The 18,659-nt window shown below is 41.2% G+C and overlaps 1 protein-coding gene across 1 annotated transcript; it reads left to right on the top strand.

The window, feature by feature from the left end:
* The first annotated feature begins 3,180 nt into the window (after positions 1 to 3,180).
* prdm13 (PR domain containing 13) lies at positions 3,181 to 8,854 on the top strand. The gene is made up of 4 exons (XM_044035073.1): positions 3,181 to 3,469; positions 4,850 to 4,981; positions 5,083 to 5,203; positions 7,095 to 8,854. Exons 1-4 carry the CDS (start codon positions 3,302 to 3,304, stop codon positions 8,570 to 8,572), a joined length of 1,899 nt encoding a protein of 632 aa, XP_043891008.1. The 5' UTR covers positions 3,181 to 3,301; the 3' UTR covers positions 8,573 to 8,854.
* Positions 8,855 to 18,659: the final 9,805 nt, after the last annotated feature.

Here is an 18,659-nt window from a genome sequence, read left to right as displayed (position 1 = left end):
AGGTGCCGTTTATTCGGATCCTTTCTAATGCGATTTTGAATATTAGTCTGGGTTAAAATCCCAATCATGTCATCTGGTGGGAGTCCCATACAAGCACAATTACTATTCAAACGCGTCGCAAATGTCCCACCCGCATAAAGGCAGCTGGTCTGCTCTCTGCACAGCAGCTTGCATTTTTCCCTCAGGTTTATCGAGGAGTTTAACACCGTCGAGAAAAAGTGGGATCGTTTTCAAATAAAGAAAAAAATAAATAAAGGGCATGTGGAAACATGGATGAGGTGGATTTTTTCTGACTCATATCTGAGAGATGATTCTTGATATTCACGATATTCCTGTTGGGAATCATGAGGATTTAACTCATCCTCAGAGGAATCATGATTTCATTTTTCTTTTGGAAATCACGAGGATTTCACTGATCTTCTGTTTGAATTCAAATGACTGTAAATGTGTGGGATTACATGAACAAATAAATGCATTTAAACAAACACGTGGTCATTTTCTAAGACGTGGGAATCTGTGAGAAATAGGCCACATTGCTAAGTGGGACAATGATTGCGGCTCCTATTGAATGGAGCCAAACAAAGTTTATGGGTCGACATAAAAAATGTGTTTTCTTCTGAGCTCTTAAATGGCGGGCCATTGAAACCAGTCCAGGAGAGGTGGTGGTGAACCCTTGGCACCCTGCGGTATAGTCATGGTGCATGAATGGTGATCCTGGTGGGGCATTGCTCTCTGTATTTACTGCGCTGCTTTGCAGACAGGTTGTTCCTCTATATTCATGGCTCATTAATGGCCAACCAGTTAAATCAGAACCCCACCATTTAGATAGATGAAACACACAGAAAGGGAGAGAGAGTGAGGGAGAAAAGTTGAAGAAAAGAAAAGGGCTGCATGGCAAAAGCCAGGCAGAGCCGCCCCATAAAAATGTCTCCCCCAAAAAACTCCGATTCTTCTCAGCTCGTTATTTAGGTTCATTAAAGGGTTCATTTGAGAGAAGCGCACTTGCAGAATTCGTGTTGATTGACTCCGCAATATTGTCCCAGAGTAAAGATCCGACCATGTAATTAATGTGTCTTATTCTTTTAAGAGGGAGGAGGGACAATAGCGCCGGTCAAGCCATTTAATTTCATTTAATTTTCCATCCCATTTGCTTCCAACGCTGCTTTCACCCTGACATCGAGCCTTTTCACTACTCTCCGGGCCTTCACACTGAAGCAGGAGGAGGAGGAGGAGGATGAAGGGGGCTCACACCCAGCGACTTCTACGCAAACAGAAAGAAAACGTCTTCTCCTTCTACCCCGTAGAATAATTAATTTCACTGTGAAGAAGTGCTGGTTTTCTTAAAAGCAGCACATGGGTGGATGGGAACCAGCCGCAAATGCCGAGGCGTTAATAAATAACCTCTCCGCACAGCCGGGTGCAAACATTGCGCCCATTGATGAGATTGTTCGCGTGTCGCTCCTTCGCTTTAACTGAGTGCGCAGGAGAGTGAGCGGGACAACAGAGATTGAGAACGTAACGCAGCTGTAGGTTGTGTTTTATGTTGCCCTAATTTATTCTGCGGCTCACTTGATGCATTCTTAAGAAATAAAAAATGACTCAAATCGGCGCGCAGGTAAATGGCGCTCAGTCCACGTCTCTATGTGTGGACGTGTGATTCACCCAGCAGCAGCAGAAGCAGCAACAGACAGGTCACAGGTCAAACATGTTCATGGTCTGAATTGATCGCCCACAGGCTCGTGTTTTTCTTCCCGACTCCGAGTCACAGAATCAAAAGCGTCCTCCGTCAACTTTTAACAACCTGCTGCACTGAGCCACATGCTGCCTCTGCCTCTGCATCCAATCATATACAATGATGCAATGCTTTGTGTCAATCAATCATGACTGAATTAATTCATCAATTAACCAATAAATCAATCAACCAAGGCTTCTGGGTTATTTTGTGTGTATATTACAGACCATAAATTTGTGGTCACCTGAATGGAGTTACTCATTTTACATTTTGGTCATATATTGAATTTGTGTGTTTTTATTTCCCACATTATGTTGAAAACATATCTCAGTATTTACTACAATTGATGCATCTGTTTGTGAAACCAATCAATCAATCAATGACAATCAGAAAATGGAAATGTATATGTGTACATGTGGGGAAAAAAATGGGAGAAGAATAAATAATATACTGTAATTAATCCAAAAATAATAATAAATGTCTATTTTAATAGTCTATATATATTGTGTGGCAATTAGGGAACATCTTTAAAAAAACTAACTCTAAAATACTTTCCCCACTTTAATAGATAAAAAATAAAATAACTAAATTCACCAACGGAAATCACACACTAGACACAAATCGTTATTTTTCTTTTCTCCTTTTGCAAATAAACGGCGTTGCATCAAAAAGACAATAAAGTGCGTGTGTGTGCGCGTGCGTTGGGAAGATGGTGCTGGTTATATTTAGGTTTTTTTTTTTTCTTCTTTTTCTTACTGGTGGTTCTGCCTTTTCAGTACCTGCCTGATCGCAAACCGGCACACGCCGAGAGTCAATAGGAGTTAACAAGTCCTCTAAACTTTCCTGGGCCTTTTGTTAACCTAAGGACACAAAAAGAGGAGGGAGAATAAAGACGCTTTGAAGTATATAAAACCCAAAGAATGCCAGCCAAGTAGATTTAAAGTAGCCACTCATTTCCAAGCCCTGCCTTAAAAGGGGAGAATGGGAAAGGGCGAGGATTTATGGACAAATTATACAGTGGATTTGTCAGTGAAAATATCGGAACTGTCTGGAGGACAAAGCCACATGCTGAGGATTAATGGTCGCTGTGGACCTTTGATTCTGCACCCTCTTTTCTCTGCCCTTGACAAATTGGATTTTGGGGATGGGAAGGTCGCCTGGCCCTTTGTGTCTCTTGACCGTTTTGGAGCAATTCATTATGCGGCGGGGGTGAGGGAAAGTCTCCATGTGACCGGGCGGCCCGTTCTCCCCTCTCCTCACAGCTGCTGGGAGAGCACAACTCTCTCACACTCAACGAACCAACTACACCTAACATAGCACAGCATCACCTCTGTGCAGCCCCGCCTCCTGGAGTTAGAGCGGCTGAAGTGTGTTGGTGGGGTGTGTGTGTGTGGGGGGGTGTGGGGTGGGGGGTGGGAGCTACCTTGCCTTCACCACGAGTAGAAAAGCTGGGGAGCAAAACACCACCGCGTCACTTTGAGGGCGGATATCGGCCGGTCTTCATCCTCTCCTCCTCTCCTCATCCTCATCCTCCTTCCCTGCGCTCTCACTCGGTCTCCATCAGTCTTCATGGTTCTGATCTCACCCCACGCCATGCAAGCCACCAGGGCGTCCACCACCGTCAGTGTGTTTGCGGACTGCAGCATCCCAGCCGGACTCCGGATAGGACCGGTACCGGGCGTCTTCAAGCTGGGGAAGTACGTGACGGACCGTAAGGAAGTTGGACCCAAGAAGAAGGTAAGCTTAAAAACACTGATGTGACAAAATACAAGAATCCTTATTTAATTTAATTTATTTATTTATGTATTTATTTATATTCATTACTTTAAATGTTTGAAATGTTGCGTCTAATTTTTAAATTTTGACATTGGCTATTTTAATGATTTAATTTTAATAAAACAAAACTTTTACACAAATCATTTATTGCAAATTGACTGAAAAGAAAATCATGACTATTTTAAACAAATAATTGTCATATGACTTCCTACATTTTTTCATGAATTAATAAATAAAAAACAAACAAACTGTGACACTGTTGCGTAATCCTTCTAATACATATTTATATTACACAAAAAACAACGGTTTTGGTGTTCAAACTGCTCTGTCAAACTCCATCGGCCTTCGCTTATTAATTGCTTTGGCTTGTCACGCTGGGAATAATTGAGCTCCATTAGTGGCAGACCTGTCAGTGTCTGTGTTTAACCGGCCTAATGGGCGGCCCGGCGCTGCCTCTGCATGGCTGTGGCTCAGGCTGTGGCTCAGGCTGTGGCTCTGCCGCTTCACATTTCACTGCCTGCCGGGCCTGTTTTATCTCCGATGAGCCGTTTAACTTTAATGCAATCCGGCCAAAGAAAGATGCCACAGAGGCCCCGCTGCCTGAGGGAGGCTGAGGGCGGGAAAATAACCACAATAACAACAAATATTAAAGACGCTAAAATCACATAATCTGTGTTCAATTTATTAGAATTTGATGTTCCCTTTTAAACATTATGAAAAACAAATAGAAAACAAGGCTAAAAATGAGACTATCATGTATAACAAAAAAAAGAGAGAAATAAATCAAACTTTCAATAATCATTACTTATATTATTATTTATTTATTTTTAAAATGCATAAACAGTGGTAAACAACTCGCAGTGCACGGACGCATCTTTAACCGCGCCCTGTTATTGTTGAAGCTGTCAGCGGCTGTGATTGATGCGTCTAAATGCGCGGCCCCCGGGCTGCAGGGCGATCATCAGGTGCAATCTCCGTGTCAAATGTCACGCTTCCATCTTTAATGTCCCTGAACACTTTAGAGACGCTCTGACACTCCTCAAATTCGTTTCCCATATCAACTCAATTAGGCCCGTGTGTCATTCTCTTTAGTAAATTATCAGCAGAGCGGATAAAGGCACATTAAAGGGGCGAGTTTGGGTCAGACGTGACTGCGCCAGCTCCAGGTATTTAAAGCAGAAAGAAAAAGGCAATCGGTGACACAGAGCAAAAGTTAAATAATTAAATTGTGAAGAAATAATAAATAGTAAAAGGAATAACATTTTTAAAGTTGCGCTGTTTGTTGTATAACTTACAAAGAGCTTCCTCTCATCCGTTTCTTTTTTTCTCTGCACCCTTTAGATCCGACTTGTGCGAGGGGAGCTCGTGGACGAGTCGGGCAGTCCCGTGCCAGACTGGATCGGACTGATCCGCGCCGCCAGGAGTAGTCAAGAGCAAAACCTGGAGGCTGTGTCGGAATTACCTGGTGGACAGGTGAGTTTCTCACCCAGTCATTCAGCGACTTCATGCAGTTAAAAAAAATATAAAAAATTATAAATAAATAATATAACCCGTGTTTTTCTGCTTGTTTAAAGATTTTCTACCGCGTGCTGAGAGAAATCCCTGCCGGAGAGGAGCTCAGTGTTTGGTACTCGAATGCTCTGGCCCAGTGGTACGACATCCCCACCACGGCCACTCCCACGCACGACGAGAAAGGTAAATGAGATTGTTAATTATGGAGGACGAGTTGAGTTTTTTTTTTCTTCTTCCTGTCATTGCATGTTTTTGTATTAGTTTATTTCTATTCAAGACAGTGACAATAAAGCCATTTTATAGTTAGTTACTGATGGGGAAAATTTGGAACAATGAATGATCACATCTGAAATAATAATACATAATAATAATAATTATTGTTATTACTATTATTATTATTATTATTAAAGTTGTTGTTTAAATTCAATAGATTTGGAACACTGGTTTGTGGCTTTGTGTCACCACAGGCTACAGAAACATGTCATCGACATGGTGAAAAAGCTCCCTCACTGCACAGTTATGTCCATTAAATATCTGCCAATATCCGTAATGGTTCTTTGATCGCTCAGATATGGAATTTCTATTGAGGTTGACATCTTTATTTTTTGAAGAAAAATGAAAGAGAGAGATGATTTCTTGTGTAGAGATTTTAGGAGTGATAGATTGCAATGAAATGGCCTTAAGTATTGTTTATATTTCTTATTTCAATCGTTTCGTGACGTCTTCTTCCTCGTCTTTGGTCTGCGTTTGGAATTTTAATCCATGTGTTTGGGTTGTAGTGATAATTTGGGGGATTTGCTGTTTTGCGCTTGGGGATTAATGTCTGATCCCGACAAAACACCGGATCAGCAGCAGCTAATCCGTTAAAAAAGGATTATAATTAACGAGAAATAGATTAGATTCCGTCAAGAGACAACGCTTTTAGCTTGTATGTCACTCTTTCTTTCTGAAATTGAATGCTCTCTTTACTTGTTGGTGAAATAAAAAAAAGATTGAAGCTTGAAGTGATATCAAACTTGCTTTCACGACAAAGAAAATGTGAAAAGGTAATTAGGGTGATTGAAAGCAGCAATTAAAAGCAAAAAGGCGAAAAAAAAGTGACATATTTGTGAAGAACTATAGAGGCCGATGATTCAACCCAGAGACGGAGGTTAACAAATGCCAGAGCGTCATTAATATTCATGCAGTCAAAAGCAAATACGTTGGTGAACAAGTGCTTCACGGTAAATTAGGTGGGTGCGTTAAAGTATTGTGGCCTAATGAATGCTAACTTTTATGTGGGGTGTATATTGCCCTGATTCTCCGGCCCAGCACACCGTGTGCGCTCCTGGACATACGCTCGCTTCCCATTATTAGGCGTCAACAGATGGGCCCGCGCCATTGTTTCTGCAGACTCGCGATTTCAAGCAACAGCTGCTGTTACTTCCACGGGAAAGAGCACAGAGAGGGGAAAGTGCTGCAGTCAATGCACCGATCTCTGAGCGCCAGATTGGGCAGGGCGTTTGCTCTTTTGATGGTGATCGCAGACAATGGCCCGTATGAGGATTACAAAATCATTACATCTATATTAACCTCTGAATACGCGACTGGGGACCATTAACGTGGCTCCCTGGGTCTGATACCATTTGGCACCAGATCTTAGAAAAAAATTATGTGAAGTGCAGCAATGGAGGATATAATATTTCGCTTTAAAGGGTATTAATACACAGAAGGAATTTATTCAAAAAACAAAGTTTTGATATAAAAAAAAATCCCCACATTTTTATGCCAATGCTGCAAAATACATTGGCAGTTTTAGTCTCTTTTTAGTTTCTATCCGCATATGGTCCATGTCATTATAGAAAGATGGTTGGAATTGTTTGTGTATGAGGGAGATCACAGGCCTCTACAGGTAACCAAACCTGTCATTTTCATTTTACGCACGGGTCTGGCATTTTTACGCATGGACCTGCACTGAACTGAATGAAGTGTCTTGTCATTAGAGGGCATGATAAGTTGTTTCACGCCGTGTTGTGTCACGCAATGATGTGCAACCATCCCATAATTAATGCCATGCCTGCTGCTGTCTCTACAGGTGAGGAGCGTTACATCTGCTGGTACTGCTGGAGAATATTCAAATACCCCAACACACTCAAGGCCCACGTCCACTTCCACTGCGCACTGAGCAACGGCAGGGGGCTTGTGAACAACGAGCAGGCGATAGGCACAGAGACATTCAGCAGGTCACCAAAGTCTGGAGACATCCCCAACACCTCCACCTCCCCGAGGAGCGGCCACAGCAACTCCTCCATCTCAGACTCCGGCAGGCGAGCAGTGTCCTCATCGTTTCTAATCAAAGCGGGACTGTCAAAGAAAACCAGCTCCGAGGAGCAGGACAGGGCCCTCGACATGAGCGTCACCACAGCCAGAAATCAAGGGCAGTTGCTCAGCCTGGGCGCAACGTCCTCTATGCTGAGCAGCATGGGCTTCCACCCGGGTGTGCGCTCAGCCTTTAAACCCACCGGCGTCTCCAAAGTGCCGGGCGCGGACCTCTCCAGAGAGGACGCCGGCGCGAAGCTGAGCGGAATGGGATTCAGCAAACTCATTGGGAGCATGAAACCAATCCGCAATGTGGGCGAGAGTCTCCATGGAGGAGGGAACCACCCTTCAAAACCCGCAATGATGGACACCACGACTCCAATGGTGCCATGCACAAACGCCATCCGCGCTTTCCCGTTGCTGCCTCACATGGAAGAGACATCTGCTTTTAAGCACGTAGACAGTCGAATGCACTCGGGTCTGTCGCCCTCCCGTTACCCGGTGCCCCCTGGACTCCATTTTGAACGGTTCTCTCTCCCTCACCTGGACGGTGTTAAGACTTACGGGGGAGACTGTAACATCCCGATGATGCCCTTCACGGTCTATAATGGCGAGCTTCTGTACAGCTCACCTTACTACCCGCTGAAATTTCACTTCGGAAACCTCCTCAAGTACCCAGAGTCCATGTCCTACTTTGGCGCGCCCTCCCTAAGCCAAGACCTGGGCTCCATCACCAACATCGACCGAGAGATCGCCATGCACACGCAACAGTTGTCCGAAATCGCTGCAGAGAAGAACCGGACCAGGTTGGAGTCAATGCCCGCTGGGGCCGCCAGCAACGCCGGTTCTGGCAAGCCAAAAAAGGGACACTTGTGTCTCTATTGCGGCAAGCTGTACTCCAGAAAATACGGCCTGAAAATCCACATGAGGACTCACACGGGTTACAAACCGCTCAAGTGCAAGGTGTGCTTCCGGCCCTTTGGAGACCCGAGTAACCTGAACAAACACATCCGGCTCCACGCGGAGGGAAACACGCCCTACAGGTGCGACTTCTGTGGGAAGGTGCTGGTGCGGAGGCGCGACCTGGAGAGGCACGTCAAGTCCAGACACCCCGGGCACACCGTCAAGAAGCTGGAGGACAAAGCCGGCGACCTGTTCGAGGACGCGGAGCAAAAGAGCGACAATGACAGTGACGTGGATGTGTGCTTCACCGACGACCAGAGCGACCAAGAGTCGAGCAAAAATAACGACTGAGGTGTCCCCCGAGAGACACAGCGAGAGACTGCCCGGTGTCTTTAAATCGTGTAACAAAACATGTCATTTAGTCTTGTATCAGGTCTGGTAGTTCTATATTTTTAGTGACTGACATGCCACCGAAAATCCTCAAAAATATTTTGACACATTTACTTGCTTAAGTATATGTGAGCAAAATCATAATCATGGACATTTTCGTTTTTCAGGATTGTTTTAATCACTTTTTGGCACTTATGATCCATCCATCGGTTTCATCTAAATTGTCAGTCGATTCTTAGAAAATAATTCAAGGTTAAATATGAGACTAAATCACATCTTAAATTATATATTTTTGCTGTGTAAAAAAAGAAGGTACTAGACCTGTTTTTCTAATGATAATAATAATAATTATATGTCTCTATGTTTGTCTACCCCTGGAAACAAGTACCTGTGAGTGTTAAGGGCCCCTCCACGCTCACTTTTCAAAAACAAAAAGAAAATAAATTATAATAATGTTCCCTTTTTTTTAAAAAAAACCCCCCAAAACAAAGAAACTGTTGCACTTTAAAAACAGCAACGGGCATCTCATTCCAGCAAAAATAGTGATTTATAATCGAGCGTTTTGATTTTATCACTCCAGTGAAGACCTCTTGTTCTCTGCCTCGCTGAATAACAAACACCCTGTACTCAAATTTGCACTTTCTTGGCGGAGGCATGCTGTTCTAAAAGAAACATCATTATCATCATTATATCATCACCACCAGCAGCAGCAGCAGCCAGTTTATTTAATAATTTTAGATAAAGTAAGAAAAAAAGTATTGATTGCAGTGAAATGCTATGTAAAAAAAAGTTGTATGATATTTTACATTTGAGTGGAGAAAGTGTTGTATATGTTTGTTTATAAGTGAAATTGTTTGTGAGGAGAATATTTTATTCTTGTCCCATCAGTCGTTGTTATTTTGAATAAATTTATTTAAAAAAAAAAAAAACGAGACCAATGCATGTGTTTTTGTTTATCCGTTTTATAATAATTTTAAAAAAGCTGTGATTTATTGATTCCTTATGGTCCATATTGTTTGAGAAAAACAAGCCATGATGCCACATGAATTACAATATATTAATATTGAGTTTGCATGTTCTCCCCGTGTGTGCGTGGGTTCTCTCCGGGTTCTCCGGCTTCCTCCCACAGTCCAAAAACATGCAACGTGGGGATTAGGTGAATTGGACACTCTAAATTGACCATAGGAGTGAGTGTGAGAGTGAATGGTTGTTTGTCTCTAGTTGTGTGTGGCCCTGCGATGGACTGGCGAACTGTCCAGGGTGTACCCCGCCTATCGCCCGATGTAGCTGAGATTGGCACAGCACCCCCCGCGACCCTCTGGTGGAGGATAAAGCGGTAGATGATGACTGACTGACTGACTCTTATACTTGGCATAATAATAGTAAAAAAATAACGAAATTATGTGGGGATAGAAGTCCTGCAAATTAATAAACATTTTAATAGATATGAATTAGTTTTAATGAATTGTGCCAAAGAGTGAACTTTATTTTTTTATTATTGTTTTAATTGATTACAAAATTCCAGTTAGGAAATATAAATATTGTGGATTAAAAACCTACACCTAGTAATGCAATGGAGTGCTTTCTTTTCTGTACTGCCTCATTCAATAGTCAGTGTTAAGAAATACTCAATGATGAGAGGTCACAAAGATAAAATAAATAAATAAATAAATGAATAGAAAAGGACTACAAAGCATGCAGGGTCTGCTGAAACCTGCAGAACCCTCCATTTGTTTGGCCAGTGATGGAAATAAGAATATTCAGTCAATGAAGTCAGTGCAAAGTAACTCAAAAATTATACCTGGACAACTTTAACCTAATCTAAATAAATGTATGGGAATTCTTAATCGCCAGCATTAACACCAGTCTTTGCAGTTTAGTTTAATTATGAAGACATGGATATCGGGGTGAGGGGGTTGGTAGATGGGTGGGGGTTCTGCTGCCTCATCCTATTTGAGATGAGATGAAATCCAGCAGGTTTAGCATCTTGTCATTTCGGCTGTTCCTTCCTTTACACTTGCAGAGAAAACAAATGCTTGCTTTCCTGACATTGTTCCCTCTATAATAAAACTCAAAAACAGCACAGGCTTCGATGCGACTGACTTCACTGCTGCTGAGCATTTTTCCATTTGTTCTCATCTTATTTACCAGTGGACAATGGCCACTGTAACACAGTTTATTTTCACCTTGCAACTACCCCGAGTCTGTGCACACAATCTCCCCGTGTGACTGTGTGCAACAGACAAATAAAGAGCAGACAAACCACAGTTGACAGTTGTTGGCAATTTAATAATTCAGACTGGTCACCGGTGAATGACTGTTTCATTTGTGGGAGCTGCAAAGGCAGGAAAGATAAGGTATGACCTTGATGTGGGACAGTAAAGCCTACAAACATATATTGTCTCCTGTTGAGTGCATGGTCATGGTGGTGACAATGGTAAAAAAACACACACTCACATTTTTCTTTTAAAATGTTTTCTAATCTATTCTAGTGATCATTGATAAAGATTTTCTAATAGAATTTGATAACAATGTTACATGAAAACTGGCAAAGCATATAATGTATGAGTAAACACGCCGGTTATCGTCCAGTAGGAGCCTATTCGCATTTGACATCCACAAAGTCCTAGCTGTTAAACCGCAACATGGCGCTGGCCAAATAGTGTAGCGGGGAGTTCATATTCCTATGGGTGACATCACTACATGGTTGCCATTTGAGTACAACAGCCAAGTGGAAGATAATGAAGGCAGGAGACACTTCATAAAGAGGGCAAACACCCAAAGTGATCACAGAGAAACTGAAACTTAATTCAGGCCAAAATGTGTCATGTTGGAATATCCAATACAATCCAAATATTTTGTAAAGCACTTTAAAACAACCACAGTGAACCGAAGTGCTGCACAGAGGAATACATAAAAGACGCAATAAATAAAAGGCATAATAGCTCACAAGAGGCGATAAGATGCATCTAAAACAACTAAATAAATTAAAGACGGATAGAAAATGTGGCTACAAACCACAATAAAAACGGATCAAATAAAATAAAAAGAAAACCGACTTAACAACTTAAACAGTGTCAAAGGCCAATGAAAAGAGGTGAGTTTTAAGAATTAAGAACAAACAGGGAAGAGGCCTGATCATTCCACTGTTCCGAGACCACAACAGCAAAGACACGGTCCCTCCTGAGCTCACATCTAGTTCAGTTTAGAATAAACTGAGATTTTGTGTAAATACAAGATTACATATTACAAATGCATATTAGAGTCATAGTTCCACATATGAACTTCCATTTTACACTGTTACCCTGTACGACATCAAGACTACTAGAAATTCATTTCAACTCACAAGTTCAACACAAATATTGGCCACAAGATACTAATAATCCAGTTCAAGTGGAGTCTTTCCAACATATTAAACTGAAGTGGAAGCTCTTTCTGGGGGGGGGAGTGGCCTTTTCAACTTGGATAACAACCAGAAAAAGTGGAGCAGTGCAAACACACACATGCAGTGAGGTTTTGCCCATTAGTAGAGAAAATGGATGGTTGGGTTGAGTACAAGTCAGGTGCCCAAGGTGGAGTGGACAGAACCAAACAACAAAGCCAAGCTTTGATTCAGTGGTTGATCTTTGTTCACCCCCTCAAACACTACCCAGCCACACCGTGTAAGACGCTATACCTGCAGGTACTAGAGATGAAATTAGATTTCTTTTTTTCCCAACCATTCGTTGACCCCCAGTCTTTCTAACTGTGGGAGTTTCGGAATTGCATGGAGCGCCCATGTTAGTGCTTACAGGAAAAAAGACCACTGTGCTTCCCTGTTGAATGTGATGTCATGCAATTTTGCTCTAAGAGGCGCGGGTTAAATTTATTCCCTTGCTTAAGACAAAAAGAAGAAAGGGCCAGTGTAATGCATACGAAATCCATCACCAGAATTTATACCATACACATATCCTCAATGTAACTGGCCACAAAACGCATGCCATAATTCAACCTACAGGAATTATTGTAATTAAACACAAAGTGTTTTCACTCTCAGTGGGAGAGCAGCTTCAGAAGCTCAGAGCCCACTGTCCCCCTTTGCCTGCTCGCTTGAGTTCACTGTACCATGTATTATACTGTATTGTCTCATCTGTGTATAATACACAGGACTCTCCACTATGGGCCCCCACATCACTCTGGACCGGATCCAGGAGCTGTTTGTGTTCAGACGCCCTTCCCCTCTCACACTATAACACCCTGCTTGCTCGTCCCCTCCCACCGGCGTTTTCAATCGATTAGTGCCGTTCATTAGTGGGAACATTGGGGAAAAGGAGTTTGATTGAGAGAGTTTGACTCCCGGCCCAGAATTAAATCCAAAATCAGACTTCACCAGCAGGCCAACCACCACATCAAGGACGACCTGTTTCCAGGCTACAATTTGAGTTTCCCCTAGAACCTGATGTGGTAACCTTGATCATAGGAATTCTTTTCATGGTGGTGATAAAGGTAGCAGACATTTCAGCTTCACGTTGGGGTTTGAAACTACTAAATATGCTAACTATGCCCTGCTGATGCAGCTGGAATACAGCCTTTAAGCAATCAATTTGAAATGGTGTTTAATCACTAATCACAAAAGAAAATCTGCTTTTGTAGCAGTCGCTGAATTGTTCTTTCAGCGCAAAAGGCTGAATACAAAACTATATTAAACCGAGGGCCAATCATCATACATAATGCAATCAATATTTCTTGGCATGTGCTCAAAAAAATGGAGTACAATTACAGCAAGGACACAAAAGCCAGAATCAAGAGAGAAACAGGCAATGCTTAACTGGATATGTTGTATTCAGGAAGGACAGAGATGAATGGTTGTAGGTCAGTCGTTCCATTTATTCAGCCACCAAATTTTTGGTAAAACATAACGGTTACATATTGTATGCATTATATTGTTGTCTGAGTACTATAAAAGCTGGACACTGTGTGGCTGAAAGGAGATGTGAGTCATAAAATATTTATTCAACTGTAAGTGTTAGGAAAATAGTTTTGTGGAGATTTAGTTCAGAATAAAACCTCTTTGTTACAAAACAGAATATCAGATGTGAAAGAACTTCTTTATATATATATATATATATATATATATATATATATATATATATATATATATATATATATGTAAAAACTAACTGAAATACGGTGTAGGCTAAACTTTAGCTGGTTTCCTTATTCTTTCATCTGAATAGAGTAACCAATCAAAAGGCATTATTCTATATGCCATCAGCCACTGGCCGATAATACTATTTCTACATAACAATTGCAAAGGTACTGCAAGGTACCCCGACAGCAGGGTGCCAAAAAGTGGGACGGTACTGACTGATTATTCTTATCCTCCACAACTTTTGACAACTGAACCGGACTGTACCACTTGGTGGAAAGAGGCCTTTCGAGGTTAATTTGCTGAATGAGAGTGGACACAAAACGACAAAAGGAAAAGGAAAGTCTCATTTATGCATTCAAATATAATGTGGATAATTTTGAACTCCCACTGACAGCCAACAATGAAGGAGGTCAAAGTAAATCACCGTTTTGTATGCCAGTGAAGACCATGGTCGGCTGATGTCAACGTTGCTTCATAATACTGAAAACCAAGCCACTTGAACATAAACCCTGAAATTGTATTGTTGAAATAAGATTTAAGGTTAAGATATTGTTACATTTAGGTTTAAGATAAGGTCAGTGGCACTACGACAAGGTATTCTAATATTCTTAGAAACTGTCAACAGAATTTCTTACCTCATCAGGTTTCCTTTGCATTAATACGGCAAGAAAAAATAAAAGGCTTTATTTTGAACTCGGAACAGTGTCCCACTTAACTTGTTTAAATCCCTACAAGGACGTTGAATAGTCCTTCGACCTCCCCCATAACAAAAAAAAGTGGTTTAAAAATCTCAAGGCTTTCTCATTATTTGTAGAATAGTAAAGCCAGCTGGATTTCTTTCTTTTTTTTCCAGAGTCACAAGCATGCCCTTCACTTTCTGTCTTCCCACCTGACACATACAGATCAACCAAGCACACATGTTTTATGTGATCTCCAGTACACGCCAGGTCTTAGGAGAAGTGTTTCAGAAGGGTTTCGGTCAGCTGGTCAGTCTGTCGAGTGGCTCAAAAATGTTTGGTGAATTGAAGGCACCCTCAAAAAAAAGATTACATGGTTTCACTTACAACATGTGTGTGCACGTGTTTTAATTCCTCAGGGTTTACGGATATTACTTTCCCCTAGACCAATGACCACTCCGATAAATGGAATTTTTTGAATTTCCCCTCTTTGCTGTGAAAAATAATTAGACACTTTAAACTTGCAGCGTCTTCGTCCTTGCTATTTTGGATAATTCAGAGTGAACTGCAGCCACTACTGACCTTTTATAACTGAAAACATCAACTATATGTGTAGAAAGATACACAGCTCTTAATTATCCGAAATAGTATTTTCTCAGTGTTATTTCCAAGTGTCGGTGATGAAATTACATTCACGGCCATTGTGCCGGGGTGGAGGCTGAAACCTGAGAGATCAATATAAAAAAGCCAAGGCAAATGAAATTTATTAAATTAATTTGCACGGCAAATTTGAGGCAGTTTGCCCTTCACAGTAGAGTCAGTCAGACTGCTGAAATGAAACACACTCTTCCTACACAGTTCCCTTTTAATGGAAACATCTGACTTTCTGTAACTAGATGGGTTTTACACGCGTTTTAGCGTTTCATAGAAAAAAAAAAGTACACCTCACACACCTCCCAAAATTGCATTCAAACGCACATGAATGCAATGGGAACCGATTGCATAACTTCAACATTTCTTAAAGAAGCAAATATTACAAAAACGGAAAGGAAAGCCATGTTGTAATTTAACAAATTACAAATACTTTGTTACTGTAATTCAGTAGAAAATTTACATCTGCACTCTACTACTCTATTTGCATTTCTAGCAACGTTTACTTTTACTCCACGCACTGTCTTTGTTACTCGTGACTACCAAATAAAACCAGAAGAAGAAGAGTTGGTGAATTGTCTGTATTTATATAGTGCTTTTCTAGTCTTGATGAGCTGCTTTACACTACAGTTTTGTCATTCACCCATTCACACATCTTTCATACCCATTCACACGCTTCAACATGGGGTTAAGTGTCTTGCTCAAGGACAAATATCAGACTAGCAGAGCCAGGAATTGAACACAAAGCCTTTCCAGTTCAAAGACAACTCGCCCTACCACTGAGCAACCATGGCTCAATCCAAAAAAAAAAAAACCCCATACCACTTTTGATGTACAGTAAATGTTATATACTTTAATTATTTTACTTAAGTACCATTATTAAAAGTGACTTCAACTTCTACCCAAGTCATTTTCTGGTAAGGTATTTGTACTTTTACTCAAGTATCCCTTTAAAGTACTTTATACAAGACTGGGAAACAGTAATAAAATGTGACCATGCATCTGCTGTGCAGTGGTGAACCAGACTTGTACTTTTGCACCACCTGCTGTTTATCTAGACCAGCTAACTCCCCAAACTACTAAACTGCAGTGAAAGGAAACACTTAACACTTTTATTTTGAATCACGCTCCCCGAAGAGAGAGACGAGAGCGCGGTGCTACCGCAGCTACAACCCGCGAAATCCCGCAAGTCGTCACGGACGGTGCCGGTAATAATCCACCTACAAGACATGACAACCACGACGACGTTACAACGACACAAAGGAATAATAATTGACGACAGACCTACGAGCAGATCGGATGGTTAAACATTTCAAACACAAACAAAGTTGCGACTTACCTGCACAGGCGGAAGCGGAAGCGGGCGCATGCGAGGTGACCAGGAAGGGGGCGGGTCTTAAAACCAAAGCGCTAAAGGGAGACGAGAGGAACTTTGTTTGATAACGTCATTAGAAAATACGGGAAAATTATTCTCTTGATGACAGAATAAAAATGATGTATTGAAAACATTTGATTTCAAATAAAATCTAAAAACATCTTTCTAAGGAATCATTCAGACTACGTTTCAACATAGAAGAAAACAGCTGCACATTTTGTGAAAACAACATTGAAACTATGGACCATGTATTTTTTCTCATGTAACGCAGTACATGCCTTCATAAGAGGTTGAAAGAAAAAATCCACTTACATTGAACTCTTTGTTAATGTTATACACAAAAAATAGAACGTAAACATGCTCAATTTTTTCTTCTTCAAATTCAAATTGTACGTGAAGTCTTTAAAACGGATCCAAAGCCCCCGATGGTTTAGATAGCTGAGTTGATACATTTCCCTTCTATTCTTATTTATTTGATTTATTTGTATTTTAGGTTATTTGCACCTTTCCCTCTGATGCTATTTTGTACATGGATGCTGTACAATAACATTAAAAAAAAAAAACTTTTATAAGGTGGCCTGAAGTGATGATAGGCTACCAGCAGCACAAAATGTTTTATCCTGGTGCGTGCACATGACAGAAAAACATTATTAACAATCATGACCACGCATGTTTGTATGTGTACAATGGATGATTGGGTATGGGAAGCTACAGATGAATTGCTCTTCTGAGACCACTAAAGTGAATCTGAATCTGAAATGTAAACACCAGTGAAACTAAATATAGTATTGGTGCACTTTGCTACTGGCAATGAAAACGACCCTTGGTGACTAATGCTGGCACTAAGAGTAGTTAACTTCAACCCAGTCTCTAGGATCACATGTTACCATTGTTTCCTGTAATCCAGATATACAGTATGTGTGAGCTCATGTATGTTTTTCACCCAGAATTATGTTATGTATATCTGCATGCATATCACTGTGGTACTGTTTTAACTGCTTGTTGTGGTTTTGGTTGAAATAAGGGACGTTGTATCCAAACTCTGCTTGAGGCTTGAATGCTTCCCTCCCCTTTAGCATCAACATCCTTTTCATTAAAATCATATATCAACACCATGAAAACCCCTGTGTGAGAATTTGTTGAGGACTATATGACTTCAGATATTTGATATGACAAGCATGGAACAATACCGCACATGTTTTGCTCCTTCAGTACAGAATATACAAATCCAACATTTCCCACAGTTTGCCGAAACATTTTCCCTGGAGACCCAACCTTGTCAGCTGTGGCTGTAACCTCAAGTGCTTGCAAAATCCACGATCTTACTGTTTTTTCTTTTTCAAGAGCAATATGGTGTCTTCTTCTATGGAATTCTGCTGCACTGCAGAGTGTTTCTCCTGCTGACTCATGTTGACAGCCACTATAACATTTCTGAGCAGGCAGGCAGAGCTCAGTAAACACTTATACTGAAGCTGAGAGTGTCACTGTCTTACAGACACAGCTAAACAGCTAAAGACTGATGAATGGAGGGAATAGTCCAACTCTCAACCAATGGATTAACACTTTATGTGTGTGACTCTGCTACTGTGTCTCAGCCAATAAATGTGCTTTTGTTTGCCGAGCTGTTCCATCACTGAGTCACTGTTGTACCTGTTGTAAGAAACAGCCGTTGATAAGGACACAAGTACTTCTCCTAAATACGGAAGCGTAATGCTGCCACACATACAAAAAAGTAGGGTGCTCAGTATTACGTTCGAACAAGATTGTTTTCCCGTTATAACGTGATAGTTTCTCGTTATAATGTGATAGTTTCTCGTTATAACGTGATAGTTTCTCGTTATAACGTAACACTGAGCACCCCACTTTTTTTTGTATTTGTGGCAGCATTACGCTTCCGTACCTAAGTGCTGCTGTTGTGCCATTATAAAAACACCCCTGATGAGATACTGGATGAATGTTATTCCCTTTATTGTTTTGGAAATTAAATGATGTTATTCTTTATGCTGGGGTTACAGCGGGTTTTATATGATGCATTTTGTTTTGGTTGTCTGAGCTGTGACACCAGATGGTTGGACAGAAAACTTTTTGCAAACTCTCCGAAAAGGACAGAGCCGAGGCAGCAGCTTGAGCAAAACAAAACAGTGCGGACAAACGGAAAAGAACTAGTCAACATAAAATAACATGCTTACATTGTATTTCCAAGGCCACCGTTCA

The sequence above is a fragment of the Solea senegalensis genome, linkage group LG9 (genome assembly GCF_019176455.1).
Source record: "Solea senegalensis isolate Sse05_10M linkage group LG9, IFAPA_SoseM_1, whole genome shotgun sequence".
NCBI lineage: Eukaryota > Metazoa > Chordata > Actinopteri > Pleuronectiformes > Soleidae > Solea > Solea senegalensis.
The sequence above is the reverse complement of the archived record's forward strand: the minus strand, read 5'-3'. Positions and strand labels throughout refer to the sequence as shown.